Source organism: Urocampus carinirostris, chromosome 20 (assembly GCF_059441175.1).
Source record: "Urocampus carinirostris isolate Australia breed hairy pipefish chromosome 20, RoL_Ucar_1.0, whole genome shotgun sequence".
Taxonomy (NCBI): Eukaryota; Metazoa; Chordata; class Actinopteri; order Syngnathiformes; family Syngnathidae; genus Urocampus; species Urocampus carinirostris.
In genome coordinates this window covers 18,041,461-18,064,991 of record NC_142368.1, presented here as the reverse complement: position 1 = coordinate 18,064,991, position 23,531 = coordinate 18,041,461, and the positions used below count along the sequence as shown (strand labels likewise).

The 23,531-nt window shown below is 40.8% G+C and overlaps 2 protein-coding genes, 1 non-coding gene and 1 pseudogene across 3 annotated transcripts; 1 reads left to right on the top strand and 3 right to left on the bottom strand.

Moving 5' to 3' along the window:
• Positions 1-360: 360 nt before the first annotated feature.
• LOC148346440 (galectin-8-like) lies at positions 361-12,444 on the bottom strand. The gene is made up of 8 exons (XM_088325555.1): positions 12,328-12,444; positions 11,007-11,095; positions 6,871-7,078; positions 4,721-4,840; positions 4,553-4,651; positions 3,074-3,162; positions 2,839-3,004; positions 361-627 (listed from the first exon to the last, which is right to left on the bottom strand). The coding sequence occupies exons 1-8, from the start codon at positions 12,364-12,366 to the stop codon at positions 478-480; spliced, it is 960 nt and encodes a 319-aa protein (XP_088181681.1). The 5' UTR covers positions 12,367-12,444; the 3' UTR covers positions 361-477.
• Positions 4,907-6,709, top strand: LOC148346441 (thioredoxin-dependent peroxide reductase, mitochondrial-like; annotated as a pseudogene).
• A 1,468-nt stretch (positions 12,445-13,912) lies between the features above and the next one.
• LOC148346438 (ribonucleoside-diphosphate reductase subunit M2-like) lies at positions 13,913-22,765 on the bottom strand. Its single transcript, XM_088324750.1, has 10 exons — positions 22,506-22,765; positions 22,357-22,425; positions 21,160-21,306; positions 20,977-21,093; positions 20,125-20,258; positions 19,965-20,059; positions 19,771-19,904; positions 19,594-19,698; positions 16,883-16,996; positions 13,913-14,330 (listed from the first exon to the last, which is right to left on the bottom strand). Exons 1-10 carry the CDS (start codon positions 22,593-22,595, stop codon positions 14,178-14,180), a joined length of 1,158 nt encoding a protein of 385 aa, XP_088180876.1. The 5' UTR covers positions 22,596-22,765; the 3' UTR covers positions 13,913-14,177.
• LOC148346439 (small nucleolar RNA SNORD94) lies at positions 16,712-16,849 on the bottom strand. The gene has a single exon (XR_015848379.1). It is a non-coding gene; the product is annotated as a small nucleolar RNA SNORD94 (small nucleolar RNA).
• Positions 22,766-23,531: the final 766 nt, after the last annotated feature.

The window sequence follows — 23,531 nt, the reverse complement described above, 5'->3', positions numbered from 1 at the left end:
GTCCTTGGGGATTAGAGGAAACTCCAGCCACCCAACAATGACTCGGATAATTCGGAAAGATAACTGCAGATGTTTTTATTAACCTCCACTGCTGTTCAATTCAAATGTATGATTGGAGCACTTGATCTCTGGGTAAAAAATACTGATAGTACTTCGTAAATATTGAAGTACTGTCAAACCTCATATTTTTCTCCTGTAATGTATTATATGAATAATGTAGGCAAAAATGTGGAATACATTTCTTTAAAGGCTTCATAAGATGTTTCCAAATGTCACTAAAGTGTTTTATATTTGCAGCGCATGAGTTGTTAAAAAAATAAAGCTTGCAGTTTTCCTCAGTGCCACAATAAAAATATATAAAAGGTGCTTGTAGTCCAGAATATACGGTAATTAAAGAAACCATTACGTTAGCTCAGTGCAAATAGGTTGAACTATTAAGACCGGCAGTAGCAGATTTCCCACCTAGCAGTGACTATATCACATCAGCCTAGCGTCCGTTACCACCAAGTGGCCTTTCACTTCCAACTGCGTAATCCTCGAGAGGTCTTGAACTCTGAATTTGTAATCTAGTTGATGGACACCGTTGACGGCCACGCGGAATGAGTCCGCTTCGCATCTGATGATCATCTGAACAGAAAAATTGAGAAGACTGGTTCAACAACGAGTCATTTTTCAAATTGCTAAAATATTTGGTGATTCTCTTGCACAATACCAAAGCACTGCTTCTCAATTATTGTCATGTTCCCCCAAGAAAGAAACCATCCCCCCAAAGTGATCACATAATATTAGTGTTGACAAAATCATGATTGCACATTATTCATGGGAACATGTCTCCGTCCATGCGAAATCTACGCTTTTGTCACGTTCTCGCTGAAAAACTAAAGCGGCTTATATCTAATGTAATGGAAGTAAAACAGCACTTTATTCCAGGACAGTGCCCCCTCAACGAAGGAATGCACAAAGACGGCGCTACACTGAGTGGGAAACCTACAATCCATGGGCCAAATGCGGTCTATCTGGCTTTTTACCCGGCTTGACAAATGTTATAAAAAAATTTATACACATTTTCAAGTAATACTAATAAAAATGAGTTGATTTGGTTCCATTATTGTCCCCAACATTCAAATAGCTGGCTACATTTATCTTTACTTGCTAAAAATTTCTATCAGAGAAAGACTTAATGATAAAATTTGATGAAAAGAAAATTCTGAGCTATCCCCTTTGCATTTTGAGTTTTTCAAAGCATATCAAATTTAATGTTTAAAAGGGGATCACATGCATTCCTTTGCTTTTATGATGAGTTTTAAAATCAATGTGATTACATTGTCGGTATATCTTATCTAAATGTACAAGAAAATGTCTTTTTGGTATTAGGATAAACATCTCAATTTTTCGTCATTTATTATTTCTTGCATGAATGGCTTTTTAACAATAAAAGACATTTTTGAATTAGCAGCAATGATATGAGGAAAATTGGATAAGTAAACATCTTTTTTTCTCATGTATTGCCGACGTATTGGATACACAGAAAATGAAATCAATGTTTTTTTCTCCGGCCAAATCTGACCCAGGGGTCAGCCGCATGTGGCTCCTTGGTGCTCCCTAGTGTCTTTTCAAAAATGTTTGATAATACAAAATGATATTGTATCTGTAGGAGGACAAATATGACCCAAACATTTTCCAATAAATATAGATATAAAAAGTACAGAAACCCCTTGCTACTTCGTGCTTCAGCTATCGCTTGGTCAAGCCTTTGCAGATTTTTCATGAAATTTTCCTTATTGTCATTGATATCAACATATTGTTTATTGTGGTAAGAGAGAGCATAGAATAAGTGCTGTACAGGGCAGATTGTGTGTGCATGTATTGGGCGGGCGCTACTGTGATAGGCTTGTGTATGCTGTCAGTCAAACAGCCGGGAAATTAAAACAAACTGGGAAGCACTGCAACTGTGGCTTGTTAAATTGAATTTATGCCTCAAAGATGTGATACAATGTATCAAATAAATTGTACTCTGAGGAAAGAAGAGTACAAAGAAACGGCTGATCCCCACCGGGTGCTCCATAGATTATCGGGTCCGGGAAATGACTGAGGCGGCGTTGGGAGTGAAAGCAATAGCGAGGCTGCAGGTTGGGGCTACTGCTTCCGCTAACAGCTTCCCCTGTGGAGCCTGTATTTCACCAACACCAGATCCATTAACCATTAAATAAATGACCTGGAGTTACAACTCGTGGGAAACCGCCCCATTTGGGACTCTTTTGTTATAATCAATGTGGAAACTTGGCTCAAATCGAGGGCACCTGATGCTAGCGCACAGCTAGCCAGCCGCTCTCCAAATTGCTTTCTTACTCAAAAAGGAAAAGCCCTCTAATTTAATTTTACTTTTGTATAATGACAATAAAACACCCATTCACCTGCATATATGTGTTGTGCGTTATTATTTGTTGCTCTATAGTTGTTATTTTGTAACAATGTTATACTCTCAGTCGGTAATGATATCATCTCAAGGTAAGTTTAACCCTTTAGGGGATCTTATGATGGTGCGATGCTACTTCCTGGATTTTTACTTTTCGCGGGTGGTTCAAATCCCCATTAACCGCGAAATCCGAGGAATCTCTGTTTATATATGCAGTATGTATTTTCTTCCTTATGAGGCTTATATAAAGCTTTCATTTTTTTGCGGCTCCCAAAATTTTTTGGGGGGGGGGTCCAATATGGCTCTTTGAAGATTTTGGGTTGCCAATCCCCATATTAACCCAATAGGGCCTGTCAATCAAAATGCTTGTCCACCCCGGTCTCTTCCTATTGATAGTCACAATTGAGTCATATTTTAAATACCTCAAAGAAGAGTCCCGCTCCAAAAGGGAAAACATCCACTTTTCGCTCTTCGTTGCCCCAGGAACCAGACAGGAAGGAATTGAGTACAATCATTTGTTGTTTAAAGCGAGGGTTAAGATGCAGCGCTACGTCCTCTGTGTTGCCCACACGTAGGTTGATGGTAAACCTAGAGAGCAAACATGGAAGTGTTGTTTTGGAAACATATTCTATAGACGGGGATAGGGTTATTGAGTACCTCTCAGGTAGGTGATTGGCTCGTCCTCGGATAATGATGATGCTGCCCACACGGAGACCACCAGCCAGGTCACCTCGGGACCTGCCTTGCTGTTGAGACACAAATACTCAAAATTAAAAAAAATATTAATTCATTTTGGCATGCAATTTATGACTCATATGCGTTACAGTGTATCCATGATTTCTTATGGTTCCCTTGCAAAGACGGCATCTTGAGATCTTAATGGATTGGATCACTTGTAAAATAGCACGCTAGTATTTGTGACGGGCAATACTGATGTTTCACACTAATACCAATCAAAGCATTGCTACGTAACTTCCTAAAAATACAATTCTGTACTTGTACTTGTCCATCTTTTTTGTGACTGTAGGTCCCCCATCTCTGATGCAGTATAGCAAGGGTTTCCTTTCTTTTTTTTTTTTTTTTTACTAATTAGAATAAAGGGCATACTTCTAAAATAGCAACCGACCTAGATGGCTTGATAAATAGCTAAAAAAGATAGCTTGATAGTTAGCTAGAAAGGTAAACAGGAAGAAAACAGAGGGAGATAGATCACTAGCTATAAGTCAAAAGCATACCTGTCAACCTCCACGGCTCCATGCCCATACAAACTGTCGTATTTTCCCTTAGAAAATAATCTTACATCATATTTTTTTTCCGGAATGATGCATGATGGGAAATCCCCAGGCGGCAGACGCATGCGCACAGTAGCATCAAACCGCTCGCTTTGTTTGCAACGAAAAAAAAACATACCGAGATAGAGGCTACCGCGGCGAACTCATTAGACTTGATTGATTTGCCGTTTCGAGATAGTCGGTGTATACCGGATGGTACCCAAAATTGACAAATTTGCGTTTTTCCGTACAGATTTTCTTGTACGTCGTACACGTCTTAAAATGCATAGTAAACGTACTTTGTACGGCAAAAACGTACAGATTGACAGGTATGCAAAAGCCAACTAAAAAGCCAGATAGAAAGAAAAAAAGATAAATAAGCTAGAAAGGAGGCAAAAATGTTGTTTAATCACTAACAAAACAAGATAAAATGTGAGCTAGATAGCATGCAAAAAATGTAAATAGCTAGATACAAAGTTAAAAAGGTAGCCAGATAGCTCGCTAAATTATAAAACCCATAAATTGGAATTCAGTTTGTTGTATTTCCTGTAAAATACATGAGTAGCTTCTCATTATATTCTCTTAATTAATTGCTTAAAAATAGTGGTCAATACTTGAATCATTTTTTTTGTCCATGAAGACTATTAACTGGAATGTATTTTGTATTTGTATTTCTACAACTTATCATGTTTTTACTATGTTGTTACTATGTTATTACCAAAAGATTGCTTTTAGAACATCTTAGAATTTCATATCGGGGTTTGGATTCTCTCCTGTTCTCTTGCAAGTTCAAAATCCATTGATGCTTTCTCTCTATTTTGAGTGTCTACTAAACTTATCAGTATTCCACCATAAATTGACTCACAGAGTCAGCTGACATGATAATTGCGCGTGAATTTGAGATGTCATCAGGCGAACTTGAGCGCTTGCCGTCCCCACCTGCGGCGCATGATGAAGGCGTCTCCTGCAAAACGACATATGTCATCAACGCCAACTGCAAAACCCTGACAAACACTCAGAACTGGACTCTTACAGCTCGTGGCAAGATGGCCGCCACATCAACTTGCACCACCCCAGAAACGGCCAAGGTGTCGACGTTCAGTAGAGGCAGCCGGTGTTTGTATTCCAACAGGTGAGCGCCGTTGACTGCCACCTTTGGTTGAAACGGTTAGCTTAGCAATGGTTAACAGGCTCTGGAGATTGATGTCATCATCCGAAAATGGTAGCAAGCAATGGGAGACTACTTAGGACGACCGCAAGAGTTGCAGAAGCATGTGGGCAAAGAGGTGCCGCAGCCTAACAAATTTCTGCTTGTGCACTACGGAGAGGTCTAAATCTAGTGGAAGCTAGAGCTCTTGTTGGTGATAGGAATGAGTGGAGAGGTGTTGTAAAAGGATAGTGGGATGTTTGGACGCATTCTAAGGGATGGGTAGGGCACCTGTATGATGCGGCAAGGGTAAACCAGTGAAAGCTGTCGGGGCCTGCTGTTGAACAGAAGAGTGTGTTGTGTTACCTTGACCCAAGTGATATGGCCGCTTTCTTGTGTCCCGTTTTCATCTGAAGGGACGAAAGCATGACCAACTTGGGTGTCAAGGTGCTTAACTTGTTTGAGTGTTTGGGCATTTGGGTTGGCCATGTGTGTTGTTTTGCTGTTTTTTCCCTTTTTATTTTCTTTATTATTGTATGTGTTTGTCTTGCTGTCGGTCACCCCTCTTGAGAGTTAAGACCAAGGTAGATAGATGTCTAGATAGATAGATGTCTAGATAGATAGATGTCTAGATAGATAGATAGATGTCTAGATATATGTCTAGATAGATAGATGTCTAGATAGATGTCTAGATAGATTTCTAGATAGATAGATGTCTAGATATATAGATGTCTAGATAGATGTCTAGATAGATAGGTAGATGTCTAGATAGATGTCCAGATAGATAGATGTCTAGATAGCTAGATGTCTAGATAGATGTCTAGATAGATAGATAGATGTCTAGATAGATAGATAGATGTCTAGATAGATGTCTAGATAGATAGATGTCTAGATAGATAGATGTCTAGATAGATAGAGGTTTAGATAGATAGATGTCTAGATAGATGTCTAGATAGATAGATGTCCAGATAGATAGATGGATAGATGTGTAGATAGATGTGTAGATAGATGTCTAGATAGATGTCTAGATAGATAGATAGATGTCTAGATAGATAGATGTCGAGATAGATAGATAGATGTCTAGATAGATAGATGTTTAGATGTCTAGATAGATGTCTAGATAGATGTCTAGATAGATAGATAGATGTCTAGATAGATAGATGTCTAGATAGATGTCTAGATAGATAGATAGATAGATAGATAGATAGATGTCTAGATAGATAGATGTCTAGATGTCTAGATAGATGTCTAGATAGATAGATAGCAATCCGGAAGGCCTGCTTCTCCACCAGTTCTTGCAGATTGATCACAGCGTGTACACAGCTCGGAACGGCTTTTCAAAGGCATGGCGCACACAATAGAGAATTCAAGGAGATCAGCTTCGCTTGCTTCAAGGTGAGATAATTGGTCGTCTTTCTAGCCATTGGAATTTACCTTAGTGTGCCCAACTGAGATCATCTCATTCAGTGACAAGGCAAATGAGTTCCACGAAATAAATTGTGAGGTGGTGGGCGTGTCGGTGGATTCTCACTTCACGCATCTGGCGTGGACCAACACACTTTGGAAGCCTGAAGGCCTGGGCAGAATTCATATCCCTCTAATCGTCAACCTCACCCAGAAGATTGTCCTGAGACAACTGCGTTCTGCTGAAGGAACCTGGCATTGCACTCAGGTTCATCATCGATCCAAATGCCTTGGTGAAGCACATGAGCGTTAGGGACATGTCTAGGTGTCGAAGAAACCCTTTGCTCGGTGAACGCTTTCCAGTTTGTGGAGACCCACGGTGAAGTGTGCCCAGCCAGCTGGACCCCTGAATCACCAACGATCAAACCAACCTCAGATGGATCCAAAGACTACTTTGAGAAAGTAAACTGATCCAATCTTAAAGAACTACAAGTCTATAAAGATTTACCTGTTTGTTGTGGGCACTGTGACATCGACTGTTACAAGTATGCTAATAAAATCTCAATTCAAGTGAAAAGCGATAAAACACCACTTCAAAACAATAAAAAATTGTCCAGATTGTGTCAGCTGACCTTAAAACAGTCATCAAGGGCGAGGAGCAGCAGCTCAAACGGAGCGCCCCTGGCAAAAGGCATACACTGATGGATCTCCTCGCGGCCCCAGTGACCATCCTGAAGCGTGTTGCAGACCACGTGACCTTTTTTTACACGGGGGTTGAAGTGGAATATCACGTCTGCGCGCGGCTCTACGCTGCTGCCACACGTCAGGTCAACCTGGAACCTGCCGGGGGAACAATTTTAATCGAACTAGCATCTCCGGAGAGTAAAATTTATTTTCAAATTTGGAGGAAAGAGAATCTCATGCAGTGGTACCCCTTTATACAAGCACCACTTATACGATTTTATTTGCAAAAAAAAATCATATTTCACTATATGTAGGAAAATCCAGGTCACGAGCAATCCCATAGGCTACAGCTAGAGACAGCTCACCACTCGTGACTGCTTATTGCCAGCATCAGCTTGTCCAGTTTGCGCATGCTAACTACTACAGCGTAATATAGATCTTTTTACACACACCAGGTTAGAGGGGGTATGCCACCCTTGTATTTTATTGGTTATAGTTAGTCACCGTAAATTCTGGACTATAAGCCGCCACTTTTTTCCCAAACTCTTAACCCTGCGGCTTATTCAGTGATGCGGCCAATTTATGTCATTTTTCTAACGGCCGCCAGCGGCGCTCGTGTACAAAAGGTAAGATTTAAACTGCAACTTCTTAGCTTGTGCACAAATCAAATTAGCGTAGACATATCCTTACTCTGCGAGCGTGATGCTAGCGTGTTGTTTAATAAGGGAGCGTGGGACCACGTGTATATGACAAAGTCTCTTTCCCACATCGAAGGAAGACACCTTTGATGACGTCAGTTATAAGGAGGAAGATGAGGTCGGTTTACCGTGCTTACTACAAGCACGTTTTCTTATTTTTTTAACAGAGCTATATTGAGAGCGTGTTTCTGGTAGCGTTTTGCTACCCTTCACAGGCACGGTTTGGGATGAGGCCAATTTATGTAATTTTTCTCATTTAGACTGCAACTTCTTAGCTTGTGCACAAATTAAATCAGCGTATACATATCCTCATCATGCTAATTGCAACAAAAAAGGCACATGACGCATCCTTCAAGTTGACAAAGTCTCTTTCCCATATTAAAGGAAGACGACTTTGATGACGTCGGTTATAAGGAGGAAGTTAAGGACGGTTTACTATGCTTATTTCAAGCACGGTATGTTTTTTTAACAGAGCTATTTACTGTGTTGAGAGCGTGTTGCTAGTAGCGTGTTGCTACCCTTCACAGGCACGGTTTGGGATGAAAGTTATATTATTATTATTAAAGCTTTGAAAACTCTCTTGGTGTACTGTCTTTCTTTGTAAATATGTGTAACCATGTATAATATGTATTTGCAACTGTATATTTTTGTAAAGTGTTTAATTTAGAAACTTATTCTGATGTTTTGTACAAGCAAATGAGAAAGAAGGGGCGGGGCAAACGCGGGCTGACGGAAAGTGGAGTAAAGGTGAGACGTGTTTGTGGACGCGGCAGACAATGGTGGATATATATTTTTCCCACCCTTACCTTTGAAAATATACACTTTTTTCCTTGGATTACTTTCAACGGGCACCTAGACTCTGCATGTCTGCAATAAATCTTAAGTACCGGTATCATTTTCGGTTCATTAGGCCGGCTGTGTTTTTAGACTGTATCAGGTAAGGGTTTATTTCTTGATTGTATTGCATTTTTTCAATGTGGGCACATGCGGCTAATATACAGGTGCGGCTTGTGTATGTACTAAATCAGTTTTCCTCCCGAAATGTAGTGGGTGCGACTTGAGACTGGGAGGTCGGTGGTTCGCGCCCCGGCCGAGTCATTCCTAAGACTTAAAAAGTGGTCGGCGGCGCCCTCTGTTGGCTGCGGCTGCATCGGCTCGCTACAACGGGTCAGGTGCAATCGACATTTCGTTCTGTGTACATTGTTACACAGAATGACAATACAAGGAAATTATTATTATTATTATTATTATTATAATCAGGTCTATAGTCCGGAATTTACGGTAGTTAGGAAGGGACTTGCTGCTGTGGCTTGGGTGGCGGCGGGAGGGAGTTATTTACTAGTCCAGGTCCGAAGAGTTTTGTTTTGTTATCCTATTGTTGTTATTCTACACCTACCATTTTGTTACACCATTACCATGTGTTGACTCCATTCTTTGCTCTAGGTTCCATATTTTCCTGCTTTAAGTTATTTCTGTTAGACTTAATATTATATCTGGGGAGACCTAGACTTACAGGCTGTAAAAAAAGCAAAAACAAAAGAAAATTGTGCCGTAATTTATTGTTTGGACGTTCATTTAAAGTTACAGTAGTTTTGATTTTAAGTCTGATCAACAGTCTACTAATCACATACCTGTCAACCCAAGCCAACTACTCCCTGTATTAATGGGTGCCGTTCAGCTTATCAAGCGATAATAAACCTTACAAACACAACGCACCTATTTACTCACAACAAGTCAGACATTGCAGAGTATTGCGCCAATATTACGATGACGAAGTTTTTAAAAATTCCCTGTACAAAAATTTTATCATGCGTACACAATTTGAAATGATCAAAAAACGTATATACCGTAAATTCCGGACTATAAGCTGCTACTTTTCCCCCAAACTTTCAACCCTGCGGCTTATTCAGTAATGCGGCAAATTTATGTAATTCTTTTAACAGCCGCCAGCAGCGCTCGAGTACAAAAGGTAAGATTCAGACCGGTGGAATATATGCGCCGAGGAAGACTGCAACTTCTTGGCTTGTGCATAAATTAAATTAACGTAAGCATACCCTCATTATGCAAAATGCAAAAAGAAAGGCACATGACGCAACTTACAAGCTAAGAGCAATCGAGCAGTCCGATAAAGAAAGAGCGAGCGTGTTGCTAGCATGTTTTGGAATACGGGAGCGTGGGACGACGTCTATATGACAAAGTTTCTTTCCGACACTTAGGAAGATGACTTTGATGGCTTCAGTTCTAAGGAGGAAGATAAGGACCGTTTACCGTGATTTTTACAAGTACGGTATGTTTTTTTAACAGACCCGTTTACTGTGTTGCGAGCGTGTTGCTACCTGTCACAGACACCGTTTGGGATGAAAGTTATATTATTATTATTAAAGCTTTGAAAACTGTCTCTGTGTACCGTCTTTCTTTGTAAATATGTGTAACCATGTATAATATGTATTTGCAACTGTATATTTTTGTAATATATTCATTTGTATTCATTTTGGACACTTATTCTGATATGTTTTGGACGGGCGAATTAAAAAGAAGGGGCGTAACAAACAGGGGCTGACGGGAAGTGGGGACCGGTAAAGGTGAGTGTTTGTGGACACGGCGGACAATAGTGGATATATATTTTTCCCACCCTTTCCTTTGGACCCGGACTCTGCCGGTCTGCATCAAACCTTAAATATTGGTATCATTGTCGGTTCATTTTGCCGGCTGTGATTTTTAGACTGTGTACTTTAATGAAGGATATTCAGTTTTAATCGCAGGACTTAAAGTCGGGTTTAGGTTAAATTTGTGTTTGTGTTACATCTTTTAATGTGGGCGCATGCGGCTTATATACAGGTGCGGCTTGTGTAAGTACAAAATTGGTTTTCCTCTTAAAATGTGGTGGGTGCGGCTTTTAATCAGGTGCGCTCTATAGTCCAGAAGTTACGGTAATACGAGGAGGACCAAGAGTTCACACATACGCGATCTTCCCGGATCCCAACCATGCATGCACCTCCCTCATCATAAAAATCACATTTTATTTCCTCAACATCATCATATTTATCTTATTACTACGTTTTTCAATGTTTAATTACTAATTGAATTGGTTTTTAGTAAACAGAAAAACGTATTGTATAGGTGTTAAGGGTTCACTTGGACGCTTTTGGAAGTATGGGAGCAGACAAATTAGTGTTTAATTATTTCATATTAGGGAAATTCGCAAGCAATGCAAGCTCAGAGCACAATCCTGGAAATAATAAACCTCGTACGAATAGGCACCACTGTATTTGAATTTAAAGCCACCTCTTCCAGGGGTCAGGAAAAAGAAGAAAAGGAAGGGCACCAAGTGAGGAGGTAAACGAGAAAGTTGGGCAGGTGAGGAAGAGGCTGCCAGGGGCGCCAACCTGTCGGCATTAGATGGCAGTGATCCCTGAATGAGGACAATCTCGCCTGGAAGAAGTCCACCTTGAATCGTCCATGAGAACGGAATTGCCTGTGGAGCAAGACGAGACGATGTCAGAGCAGAGAAAGACAATCATGGTTGGCTTTTTAAGCATTTAACCATACTGTTGTCTTCGGGTCAAAATGACCCACCTCAGTGTTGTTAAAAAATACTAAAAATTGCCTAAATCATGGATATCAAACTCAGTTTGGGCAGATTGGGCCAGATACAGACTTTCTGTTCTCAAGCAGGTCTAATCAGTTAAAGAATGTTAACTCAAAATGTTTAGCTTTCTTTTTCAGTATTATGCTTTATCATTCATCCTACCTTAGTAACTTATCTTTCATATTCTAATCACGGATGACAGTGAAACTTTTCCAAACACGATTCCATACCTGCCAAGACAACCGTTTAACGCGTTAGACTACCACTTTTCGCCCCTTAAAAATCTATGTTGATTAATTTTTTATTTAAAAAACAACAACAAAAATCTTGACTCAGGAGTAGTAGTTTAGTCTATGGCTGTTTATTTTAAAGCGAGACTAAGTCGTATTAGATTTCGTTTTGCCAATTTTTGCCATTACCAGTTTTAACAAAAACATATTTTTTAAATTCTGGAGACGGATTGTGTTCCGCTAGTAAAAAGAGTGCGGAATAAAATCTACCGTCAAAAAATTGGCAAGTAGCATTTATTCATAAACAAAAGGGGAAAAATATTTTCATTTCATTATCATCGAATGTGGTAGCTGGTTTATTTTGTTGAGCGAATGCAGTTTTACACCTGAACCAACTTAACACGCTATACAAATACAACACTGCCCTTTAGCGTACAGAGAGAGAGAGAGCGAGAGAGCGAGAATTTTGTTTGCATTTATCAAACAAAAAGAAAATCGTAACTTTTGAAAAAATACCTGACATGCCTGGCCTAAATGACATCTTATTTATCTTTAAACAGTCGAAAAAAATGAAATGTTTAATTAGAAACACATTTTCAAGTAAGATGTATAAAAACCTTAAAGATAGTCCTTAGAATAAGGACAACGGGAGGGTTAATTAGCCTCTTCTTTAACAATATTTTGACTGAATAAAAATCAATTTTTAATACAAACATTCAAAGAAGGCGCATACGTAAGCGTTTAGGGGTTGTAAAGGAATAAAGGAGTCGTTTCCGTGTTACGCATTACATAACGCCAAGAAAATTGACAAAACCTGGCAAAATTGTTCCAAAATTGTGGAGTAATTTTAAGATAAAAATACCCCCCAAAATTTTCAGCAAAACTCACCGGCTTGGCGAACGTTTGCCTACTCTGACTAATCGACATTTTCCTTTTTTAAAATCCGGAAGTGAACGACTTCCACTGGGGCAGTCACGTGATGTATACTGGGTTCTTGACTGTCACGTGACTTGCCCAAGCTAAACTTTATGGCAGGGTTGTCAAACTCATTTTAATTCGGGGGCCACACAATAGAACAAACATTCTCTCGAGGGCCGGATTAGCAGATTAGAGAGAAAGAAATAAAAAAAGGGAGGGAGAGAAAAAGAGAGAGGGTGGGACAAAGAAAGAAAGAAAGGGAGAAAGAAAGGGAAAGAGAGAGAGAGAGAGAGAAACAAAAGAGATAAAAAGAGAAATAGTGAGAGGGAGAAAGAATGTAAAAAGACAGAGAAAGAGACAAAGAGGAACAAAGAAAAAGAAAGACAGAGTGAAAGAGAGAGACAGAGAATGAGAGAAAAAGGGACGAAATTAGAAAGAGAGAAAGAGATTCAAGTACAGCAGAAGAAAAAGAAGAAGGTTATGGAGAAGAACGACAAGGAGTGAAATAATATAAAAACGAGGCAAACAACGAGAAGAACAAGAAGTAGAACACGGAGATGAAGCACTAGGGGAAAGAAAGAAAAGGACAAGAAGAATATAAACAGGTAGGAAAAGAATAAAATAAACGAGTGAAAGGAGAAAAAAAACAGGAAGAGGCACCTGGCTTTGGCAACATCAAGTCAACATATTTCAAACTGCAGCTCGTTTTTCTCTTGCGGTTCTCTGAGCGTTGTCCCGTGGGCCCAATTCAATCCCTTAGCGGGCCCGATATGGCCCGCAGGCCACCTGTTTGACACCCCTGCTTTATGGTGTTAATGAACCCATAGACGTAACCGTCCCGATTTGATAGGTTCTCGAGCACCCCCAAGAATTGCTGCATGTTTAAAACTACATTTACCTTATTAAAGGACAGGATAGGCTTGAAAATAAAAAACGAGTTAAAACTGGCGATTGGCTGGCAACCAGTTCAGGGTGTCCCCTGCCCACTGCCCGGAGATGGGCTCCAGCACCCCCGCGACCCTACTGAGGATAAGCGGTACAGCTAATGGATGGATGGATGAGTTAAAACTGTGAATGGCATGGTAATATTGTTTCTGCTAACCACAAAGTGTAAAGCGGGGTTTACAAGTGGGAAGTGACACTACTGAAATCTTGAACGATCCTAAATTACTTTAAAAGGTGTCATATTTGACCACTAGATAGCACTAGGGCCAACATAGCGCAGCAGCAAGAGGCCAGACAAAGATGGCGACTATTAGGGATGCTTCCTGCCGTTACATATACATTTTCTCAACCTATGAATATTTACACTGATTAACATGAGTTCATGTATTCATGCCTATTGTTCAAATCAATAGATTTTACCTGAATGAGGGTGTTTTTTGGTAGTACATATTACACACCGTTCCTTTAAGTGAATTGAAAAATAAAATGTAGCCAGTCAGGCATTTTTGGTGCTTAGCACCGCCAAAGCTCCAAATCTAAAACCGCCCCCGGTTGAACCAGTCTACTTTTAAAAGCAGAACAACAACAAAAAGACAAATTAAAATTAACATATTTTTTAAAAAATAATAATTTTAATACAAACATTTACAAAATGTAAAACTAAGATAAAACGATGCATAGAAACTCATACATTTAATGTATAATCAAGTCCTCAGCAGCATGCTTGGTTTAAAACTGGTCCAACTGCATTGAGTTCATAAGGTGATGATGATCACAAAAACCTAAAGTACCAAATTTACAAAAAAAACAAAATGTACACTAGGACCAATCATTAACTTTGAGGTTTCCGTGGCTTTATCGGAGCATGGTCGTATTTAGAAGTCCGCCTCCAATGTAAAACTGTTGTCTGTGGTGGTGGTCATGACGCCCATCCGCTGGTACTCGCCCACGCGCTTCTCGAAGAAGTTGGTCTTTCCCTCCAGGGAGATGTTCTCCATGAAGTCAAACGGGTTCTCAACGCAGTACAGCTAAGAAACAAAAACCAAATGGGAGCGAGTCAAACAAGGCACAGGAATTTTTTCTCGTGATCAAAGAGAGTGTTCTGAAGTTCTTTCCTACCCATCGAGAGGACCATGCTAAAAACGGAGCTGATATCGATTTCTCAGGAAATGTGTAAGTCCTACCCATCTTACATGCATTTGAAAGCAGTGATATCGTATTTTCGAGACCATAAGGCCTACATGGAAGTCTCAGATTTTCTTCAAATTGTGCGGCGCACCATGTATATGATGTAAAGTGGCAAACGTAGACGAGCTATTTGTCCTTAGGTTTGGGCCCCTGTCCTGAGACTAGGAGGTCACAGGTTTCGAGCCTCACCGGAATCATACCCAAGACTTCCACCTAAATGTGACTTGTATGCGATCTCCTGTTTGAATGCAATCAGTGTCCTATATGCGCAGTAGTGCTCACGTGACGTCACACGCAATGCGCCAATTGTTTGCAGAAGTACTCATGGATGCTAACGCCGTAGCGTATCTAGCAATTTGCAGGGCCACAAAAACATCTGGTCAAGTCATCTTTATTTGTAGAGCCCTTAATCAGAGTCTCAAAGGGCTGCACAGACCACAGATTATTGCAAACCACAGACTATTATTACACCATCCCCTGATCTGAAACCTAGATGAAGGCAAGAAAAAACCTCAACATGAGGAAAATGAAGAAACCTTGAGAAGGGACTTTACATGAGGAAATCCCCCTGCCAGGATGACCAGGCTGCAACGGATGTTGCTATAACGAATAATACGCAGATATTGTCAACAGAAAATATAGGTTACCGTATTTTCCGCACTATAAGGCGCACCGGGTTATAGGGCGCACCCCCCAAAAAATAGTTTTTGGTCCTATATCTTCCATACATAAGGTGCATAAGGTAAAAATAGATAGCCGGAGTAGGTCACTGAAGTCGTTGCGTTCAATAATTAATGTGCAACCATGGTCCTCTTACAACCGTGAGTGAAGTAAATCCAGGAGAGTAAAATATTTACAAATACAGAATAATAAAACATGTTTTCTTTATGGCGTAGTTCAAGCAAACTTGCTATTCACATTCATCTTTCTCGGCCAATTGCAGGCTTTGTTTCGCCCCTTTAGCCTATGCGAGCCTGTAAATACTAAAAAGGATCCGCCCCCTTTACCTCCGAATAAGTTTAGCCAATAGTGATCGATTCAAATGATGATTGACACATCTTTTTCGGCCAATCGGAGGCTTTGTTTTTGCCCCTTTAGCCTATGCGAGCCTGTAAATTATAAAAAGGATCCGCCCCCTCTACCTCCGAATAAGTTTAGCCAATAGTGATCGATTCAAATGATGATTGACACATTGGTTAGGAAATGAAAGAAAAATCTAGTCGGCGGCTGCTTGCCTTAGTTGCAAGACTTTGCGACTTAATATTGATCCATCTATAAGGTGCACTGTATGTTAAGGCGCATGGTCAGCTTTTGAAAAAAATAAAGGCTTTTAGGTGCGCCTTATAGTGCGGAAAATACGGTATTCATATGCTATAGAATAGAAGTGTGTTTTAGGCTTAGATTTAAACATTTCCATTGCGTTTCCAGATCGAATCTCAGGGGGAAGAGCATTCCACAACATCTGCAATCTAAATATGCATTTGTTATTTTAATCAACACACGATTGTTAGAGACAAATCTCTCCCCATTTAGGCATTAAAAATTACATTAATAGGTAGCTTTCGGTTTCAGTGGGAGGAAGTTCTCCCATTATAATTTACTACTGGGGAAAAAAAACTACCTGGCCCATAATTGAAAAGTAATCCTTACACCAATACACATTTCTTGGTGCCCCGTTCAGGTGTCGCATTCACCTGTAGGGGGCAACGATGCAATATAGTACAATGCTGTATAAACTAATGCAAGCTGCAGTTAATCAGAAGGGAAGAAGAGATCCAATGGCAAAGAGAAGCCACCATAGACGAGTGCCTGTCATTTTCAAGCAGACTTGTTGAGAAACATGGCGACAATTTCGAGCATTAACAAGCACTTCACCCAAAACACAACATTAAATCTTAAGCATTTTCATGGATTTCAAGCAACCTTAAAACATTAAAAACATTCTCCTTTTTAGAAAAGAGTCTACTCAGCTGTCAGAATGTTCTACCATTACAAACTCCTAATTTATCTAAATTGTCAGAGCATCCTATCTGCTTTCATCTAAGGTACATGTAAGTTTTCTATTAAATTCTTTAGAACATTGTACCCACATTCATCGACAAAAAGAGCTGATATGAGGTAAATATTTCAGACGTCAATTCAGGGTTTTCAGATATGGGTGTCAGATCAGCCTACGGTAGGACATCTCGACAGAGTAGGACATTTCGGCAGAACACCGGCAACCGTTCAGTCTGGCGTCTGTGTCACGTCGCCGCCTGCCCGCCACCAGGCCACATGCCCGGCAGCGGGGCATTGGCGGCGACGCTCAGCCCCCATTACCGGCTGAGGTACGTACCCCTGCGCCACTCATCATAACGGCAACGTTTCGGTTTCTCTCAGCTCTTCAGCTTACCTTGGCGAAGCCCAGCTCCACCATGAGCCGGTCGGCCACAAACTCGATGTAGCGCTTCATCAGATCGCAGTTCATCCCGATGAGCTTGACCGGCAACGCCTGCGTCAGGAACTCCTGGAGAAAGAGACAAAAGAGGATTATCATTAGAGAGAGGGTTAGAGACTGTTTTTGACACTAGCAATCAAATAAAAAACAGGGTTCCTACAGCTTAAGGAACGTTAAATGTCTTTTGAAATCAAATTTAAGAGCAAGTCGACAAACAAACATACAAGATTTAGAGTCGAGGCAAAAACAATAAAAACAAAAAATATTTATGGTACACTATGGATCCTCAGTCAAACCTGGCAAATAACTACTAATTCCAAAGTAAGTTTTATTTTTGGTTGGCTCCAATGACAGAAATAAAGTTGCCATCTCGCTGCTAGTACATTCTTTGCGCCAATTTCCACTTTCCTATCTATTATCTTGCGTCAAAGGGCTGCTATAAACAAACAGAAATTCTGCCATTCTGCTTCAACAATGCAAGCGCAACTTCAATATGTCACACATTTCAGTGTGTAAAAATCCAAAAATGCTTTGCATCTTACAATTTATTTTGTAGATAGTGAATATTATATGTTTTTGCAAGGACCCTCTGCAAAGCATAATTACCGTATTTTCGCACTATAGGGCGCACACCCAAAATAGTTTTTGGTCCCATATCTTCCATACATAAGGCACACCGGATTATAAGGCGCTACAATGGGAACGTCGACAAAACAGATAGTTCAGTCAAACTTATTACCCCCTTAACATTCCGAAAGCTTGCAAAGAAGCGAATACGTGTCTCAGACATATACGGAAACTGTGTACGATGTTACTCAAATGCATCTTTCTAAATATCATTCGGAAGGTTAAAGTCTTGGGATTCAAGAAATGCCAACGAATCCTTAGTTTCTATTTTCTTTTTCGCTCGCAACTTTACTGTGCATATGACAATAAACACTTGGAATTGGGTTTAATTTAAAAAAAGACTCATCACAGAAACATTGAGATCACTCTGAAACAAGATACTGGGAAAATATATAGCCGGAGTAGCTCACCGAAGTCGTTACGTTCAATAATAATGTGCAACCATGGTCCTCTTATATCCGTGAGTGTAGTAAATCCAGGAGAGTAAAATATTTACAAATACAGAATAGTAAAACATGTTTTCTCTCTGCCGTAGACAACCAAACTTGCTATTCACATTCATCTTTCTCGGCCAATTGCAGGCTTTTGTTTAGCCTATGCGAGCCTGTAAATGATAAAAAGGATCCGCCCCCTTTACCCCCGAATAACTTAAGCCAATAGTGACTGATTCAAATGATGATTGACACATTGGTTAGCCAATGAAACACCGGTATATAAATCCCAGCATATACCGCGGACTACTTTACGTTCGGGGGAAAATCGAGTCGGCGGCTGCTTGGCTTAGTTGCAAGACTTAATATTGATCCATATATAAGGCGCACTGTATTATAAGGCGCATGGTCAGCTTTTGAAAAAAATAAAGGCTTTTAGGTGCGCCTTATAGAGCGGAAAATACGGTAATTAAAAAAATCCGAGGAGCCAAAAAAAAAGCTACTCTTCTCAGTGAGCTGAGTCGAAAGAACCACTTCTTGAAAAAGAGCAGAAATTCACATGATTTTTATGATAATCCAGTCATGGAGCAGTAACGAGACACATGACAACTTTTCATGTTCTTCATTTAAAAACATGGTCTATAAAGTCAGACTGCCTGGAAATACACCAATTAAAATAATTTTAAGCCTTTTAGCTCTGGAGGTAGAACGCTCGTCTTGGGATCAAGAGGTCGCAGGTTCAATTCCCGGCTCCTCCGTGTTATATGTCAAAGTGTCCTTGGGCAAGACGCTGAATCCCTAATACCCCCAACAAGCAGGTAGGTGCCATGCATGGCTGACTCCCTATTGGTGTGTGAATGGGTAAGTGTAAAGCGCTTTGGGAGGTCTTCATTGACTTGAAAAACGCTATATAAATGCAGACCATTTACCATTCAAGCACTTCCCCCAAAACTAAATCATTTTCCTGATTTTGAAAACAAGCATTTTCATGATTTACAAGAACCGCACGAACCCTGGATTTAGGAATATTGATGAACATGAGTGTACCTACAGGGCAGTTACAGTTGATTAAACACTTTAGTGACCAAGTATCATACAGGCCCCCTGAAGTTTTTGTTGGGGTTTACTTTGTCCACAAAAAAGTCAGAAATCATGTTATGAGTGACAACTTATGGCCCCTTTTTCAGAACAACCCAATACATGTATTATTATTAAAGAACAGCAGATAAATAATGAAATAGACCACACCACCACACGCTCACCTGAAGGTGGAGATGATTAAACAGTTGCACCAAACAAGATGGACATCGGGGGTTATTATTTCCATAACGGAAAAAAAGTTTCAAACGAGCATTTGTAAAGCCCTTCAACTTTAAATAAGACTTGACAAACATGGTGCATTTTAGAATATTTTGCACAGACTAAGAACATTTTCTCCCTTATGTTCTTTAAATATTTGAATAGGTGCTTTTACTACCTACTTAGAATTAGTGCTAGATACCATACAAAATATATTATTTTCATACTTTGTGTAAATATAAATTAAAAGGTCAAAGTGTGCACATTTAGGAGTGGAGACAGACAGAGACGGGTGGTGTGGACGCCCACCTGCTCGATCTCTACCGCATTCTTGATGATGGACGTCACAATCTCCTCGGAGGGCTTGTTGACGAGATGCTTGAACATCAAACACGCAAAGTCGCAGTGGAGTCCCTGAAAGCGACACAACCCGTCACGACGCATGTCAAACCACTCACCACCGACAGACGATGGCGTGACCCTGACCTCGTCTCTGCTGATGAGCTCGTTTGAGAAGGTCAGCCCTGGCATCAGGCCACGTTTCTTCAGCCAGAAGATGGCAGCGAAGGACCCGGAGAAGAAAATGCCCTCCACGGCGGCGAAGGCCACCACGCGCTCACCTGGAGGTGGAGATGATTAAACAGTTGCACCAGACAAGATGGACATCAGGGGTTCCTTACCGTAGGCGGCGTTCTTGTTTCCGATCCAGTTGATTGCCCAATCGGCCTTCTTCTTGACACACGGCATGGTCTCAATGGCGTTGAACAGGTATTCCCTGAAATGGTTCAAATCAGCGTCAAAGAGTTTCCCAACACACACATGCCCTCACCACCAGCTTACCTCTCCTTGGGGTCTTTGATGTAAGTGTCAATGAGTAGACTGTACATCTCCGAGTGAATGTTCTCCATGGCGATCTGGAAGCCGTAGAAGCAACGCGCCTCTGTAACCTGAACTTCCTGTGTGAAGCGCTCCACCTGTAAGGAAAATTGTATTGATTTGATTCATGTATAAAAATGTAATTTATTCGTTCTCAACTGTATTTCTTGATATAGAGTTAGGAAACATCTATTTCCAGTTGAGGGAAGGTCAGCTCAAATGCATGCCGATCAGTTATGAGAAACTCCATGTGTTGCCCCACGGGGATTTTTGGAACACGTAGTCTGCATTGGGTGATTATATCATGTGTTGCCTCACCAATCAGTGTCCCCGATCAGAGTTTAACCAAAGATGGAACGATCCCTAGCTAAGGACCCTTCCTTCTGGGTCTTGGTTTATAAATGTATGAGATTTTCATTATTCGACAACGCTTGTTCAGAATGTGATGTCTGGTTTTACGGAGCCTTTGCTCAGAAAATGCTGGTCTAGTAGTGATCCCAAGAAGAGATCCACAGGTTCGAGAGGGTTCTTCATTCGGGCTCTGAAACTGGACTGCTCTGGCCTCTGAGCTTCAATCTGAAACCTCAGTGGAACTGTTTAAATTTAGATCTAAAAGACACTTCTATAGCTTTTGAATGACCTATATTTCACATTGAGAATGTCAGTGTATTATTTGTTATTGCAACCTGGTCATCCTGGAAGGGGGATTACCTCATGTGCGATCTTGTGTTATAATAGTCTGGTCTGTGCAGCCCTTTGAGACTCCTTATGATTAAGGGCGTCACAAACAAACATGACTTGAATGGCCGCGCTTACCAGATTCTCATTGACGATGCCATCACTGGCAGCAAAGAAGGCCAAGACGTGGGAGATGAAAAACTTCTCGTCTTCCTTCAGGCCTTCCCAGTGCTGCATGTCCTTGGATAGGTCCACCTACACACAAACGCATTAGGACACGGTGAAAACACCTACTGACACGCAGGGGACATGAGTGCCGACCTCTTCGGCAGTCCAGAAAGAAGCCTCTGCTTTTTTGTACATTCGCCAGATGTCCTGGTATTGGATAGGGAAGATGACAAAGCGGCGAGGGTTGTCCTTCAGCAGAGGTTCAGCAATGTCAACGTCATTCTTTTTTACAGCTTTCACCTGGAACATGAACACATTTGAAACTATTAACATGTTGTTTACATGTATTTGTTTTAATTAATTGAGATTCCGAAATTGACAAAGAAAGAAGCTTGACATGTACAACCAGCATAGTCAATAAGAAAAATTCAAATTGAAGCAAGAGGACTCCATCCAGACCTACAAGTATGTAGAAATATGTATTATGGCTTCTCATTTAAATCGATAGTTTATATTTTGAATAAATGATATATTCATTAGCATTAGGATAGGGCAGCACGGTAGGGCATTAGTTAGCACATGTGCGGCACAGTTCTGAGGTCACGAGATCGAACCTTCCTGTGTGGAGTTGCATGTTCTCCCCGTGCTTGCGTGGGTTTCCTCCGGGCACTCCGGTTTCCTCCCACATTCCAGAAACGTGCATGTCAGGTTAATTGGCTGGTCTGAATTATCCCTAGGTGTGACTGAGAGAGCGAGGTGTCTGTCCCTGTGTGCCCTGCGACTGGCTGACAACCAGTTCAGGGTGTCCCCTGTCCGAAGATAGCTGGGATGGGCTCCAGCACCCCTGCGACCCTACTGGGGATAGGCGGTGCAGATAATGGATGGATAGCATTAGGATAAATAATAATCAATTTCCCTTTATCGTGACTCCAGTTTGTGACGTCACTTACTAGGCAACGCCCCCGAGGCTGGAAAACTACTGCAACTTCTCAAGGTGTAAGTGAATTCTTTCACTGTTTTTTAAGGGTCATTTGAAACGTATTTTTTCTCCATTCTCAAAGACACACTAGTAGAGTATTTGTTAAAAAGCATTATATGAATTAGATTTTCTGGTTTTATTCAACCCAATTTTACCAAATATGGTCACCGGCTTGGTCAGAAAACGCACTTAATGTCAGAAATTAGTTTCACCATGGTGGTTCAAAATAGGCAGGTAGCTTTAAATAGCTATAACAACGCCAAGAACAATAACAACCAAGCTAAATTTGGAAACTTGGACCAAATTACAAGATGAAAACGCTCTTTTCTAACAATGGCTGGCTTACTGAGCTATCTTATGACGTCACCTACCGGTTTCTCGACGAAGATTTTGCGCGCCGTTTTGGACGCCAAGATGTGCGTCGCGTTTATGCTTGGAGGCTGCAACAATAAAATAACGTTAGCGATTCGAAAAAGAACACAATTTATCTTTGGGAGTCGCTGGCTTGGCGGTCACTCACCGTATTTTCTTTGTCCAGCGACATCTTGCTGACGTCAGCTCTCAGCTGGTTCTCTTTGGAGGGAGAAAGGGGCAAACGAGCGGACTGCATTTTCACGGAAAACAAATCGTTGACGACAAAAATATATATATATTTCGGACACAAATGACTAAAAACGCAGAGATCTAATGAGTAATGACTCCTGTTGGGTGGTTGCTGGGCTTTTTGTTGCAAACTTCGCGCCAGGAACGTTGCAAGCCAATGGAAATTGGGGGAAGGAAACTCACGGTGACACCCTCCGGCGTGACGCCTAAAATGGGCCAATCACAATGTACCTTTCCCCCTCACGTGACTTTCTATTCCGCGGCAAATACAGTAGAAAACCGACTTCCGTAACTGCGCCAAAATCTTTTTATAAAAATCACAACTGCGGTTGTAGAAGTAGTAGGAGTAAAAGACGACTCCTAGCAGTCAAAACAGCAATTCAGTTACGACCAGGGGCGTCACCAGACATTGGTTTCTGGGGGAGGGGGCATCTCGATTGCATGACGGGGGCTCAGACGACTATTTTTACCCACTACATGTACTGTATTTGCACAACACCAGGGTTGGGTAGGGTTACTTTAACTGGATTACTTTTGGATTACTCCAATACCAAATATTCTGATAAAAGACAAAAGAAACTAAATATGAATAAAATGATGACTCACAACACGTGGTAAGCTTTCTCTCCTGTCTTTGATCTCCGGCAAAACTAACATAAAATGTGACAGAAACAAAATGAAAATAAATCCAAACAGCTTGCCAACATAATTTTTGCCGTTCCATGTATTCCGTTACTCCCCAAGCCTGCACAAAATGTAGTCATTTTATTCATATTTAGTTTCTTTTGTCTTTTATTAGCATACAGTGGAACCTCGGTTCTCGACCATAATCCGTTCCAGAACCCTGTTCGAAAACCGATTTGGTCGATCACCGAAAATCGTTTTTCCCATTAAAAGTAATGTAAAATCGTTTTAATCCGTTCCAACACCCTGAATGTTTTAT

Excerpts from the sequence above, each read along its gene's own strand:
- LOC148346440 (XM_088325555.1), bottom strand. The coding sequence starts at position 12,366 with ATGTCGATTAGTCAGAGTAGGCAAACGTTCGCCAAGCCG. Across the intron at positions 4,652-4,720 it reads CGGCCATCTTGCCACGAGCT|GAGACGCCTTCATCATGCGC; the intron begins GTAAGAGTCCAG and ends GTCGTTTTGCAG. Across the intron at positions 3,005-3,073 it reads GCCAATCACCTACCTGAGAG|GTTTACCATCAACCTACGTG; the intron begins GTACTCAATAAC and ends TTTGCTCTCTAG.
- LOC148346438 (XM_088324750.1), bottom strand. The coding sequence starts at position 22,595 with ATGCAGTCCGCTCGTTTGCCCCTTTCTCCCTCCAAAGAGAACCAGCTG. Across the intron at positions 20,060-20,124 it reads ATCAAAGACCCCAAGGAGAG|GGAATACCTGTTCAACGCCA; the intron begins GTAAGCTGGTGG and ends GAACCATTTCAG. Across the intron at positions 19,905-19,964 it reads AAACAAGAACGCCGCCTACG|GTGAGCGCGTGGTGGCCTTC; the intron begins GTAAGGAACCCC and ends CTCCACCTCCAG.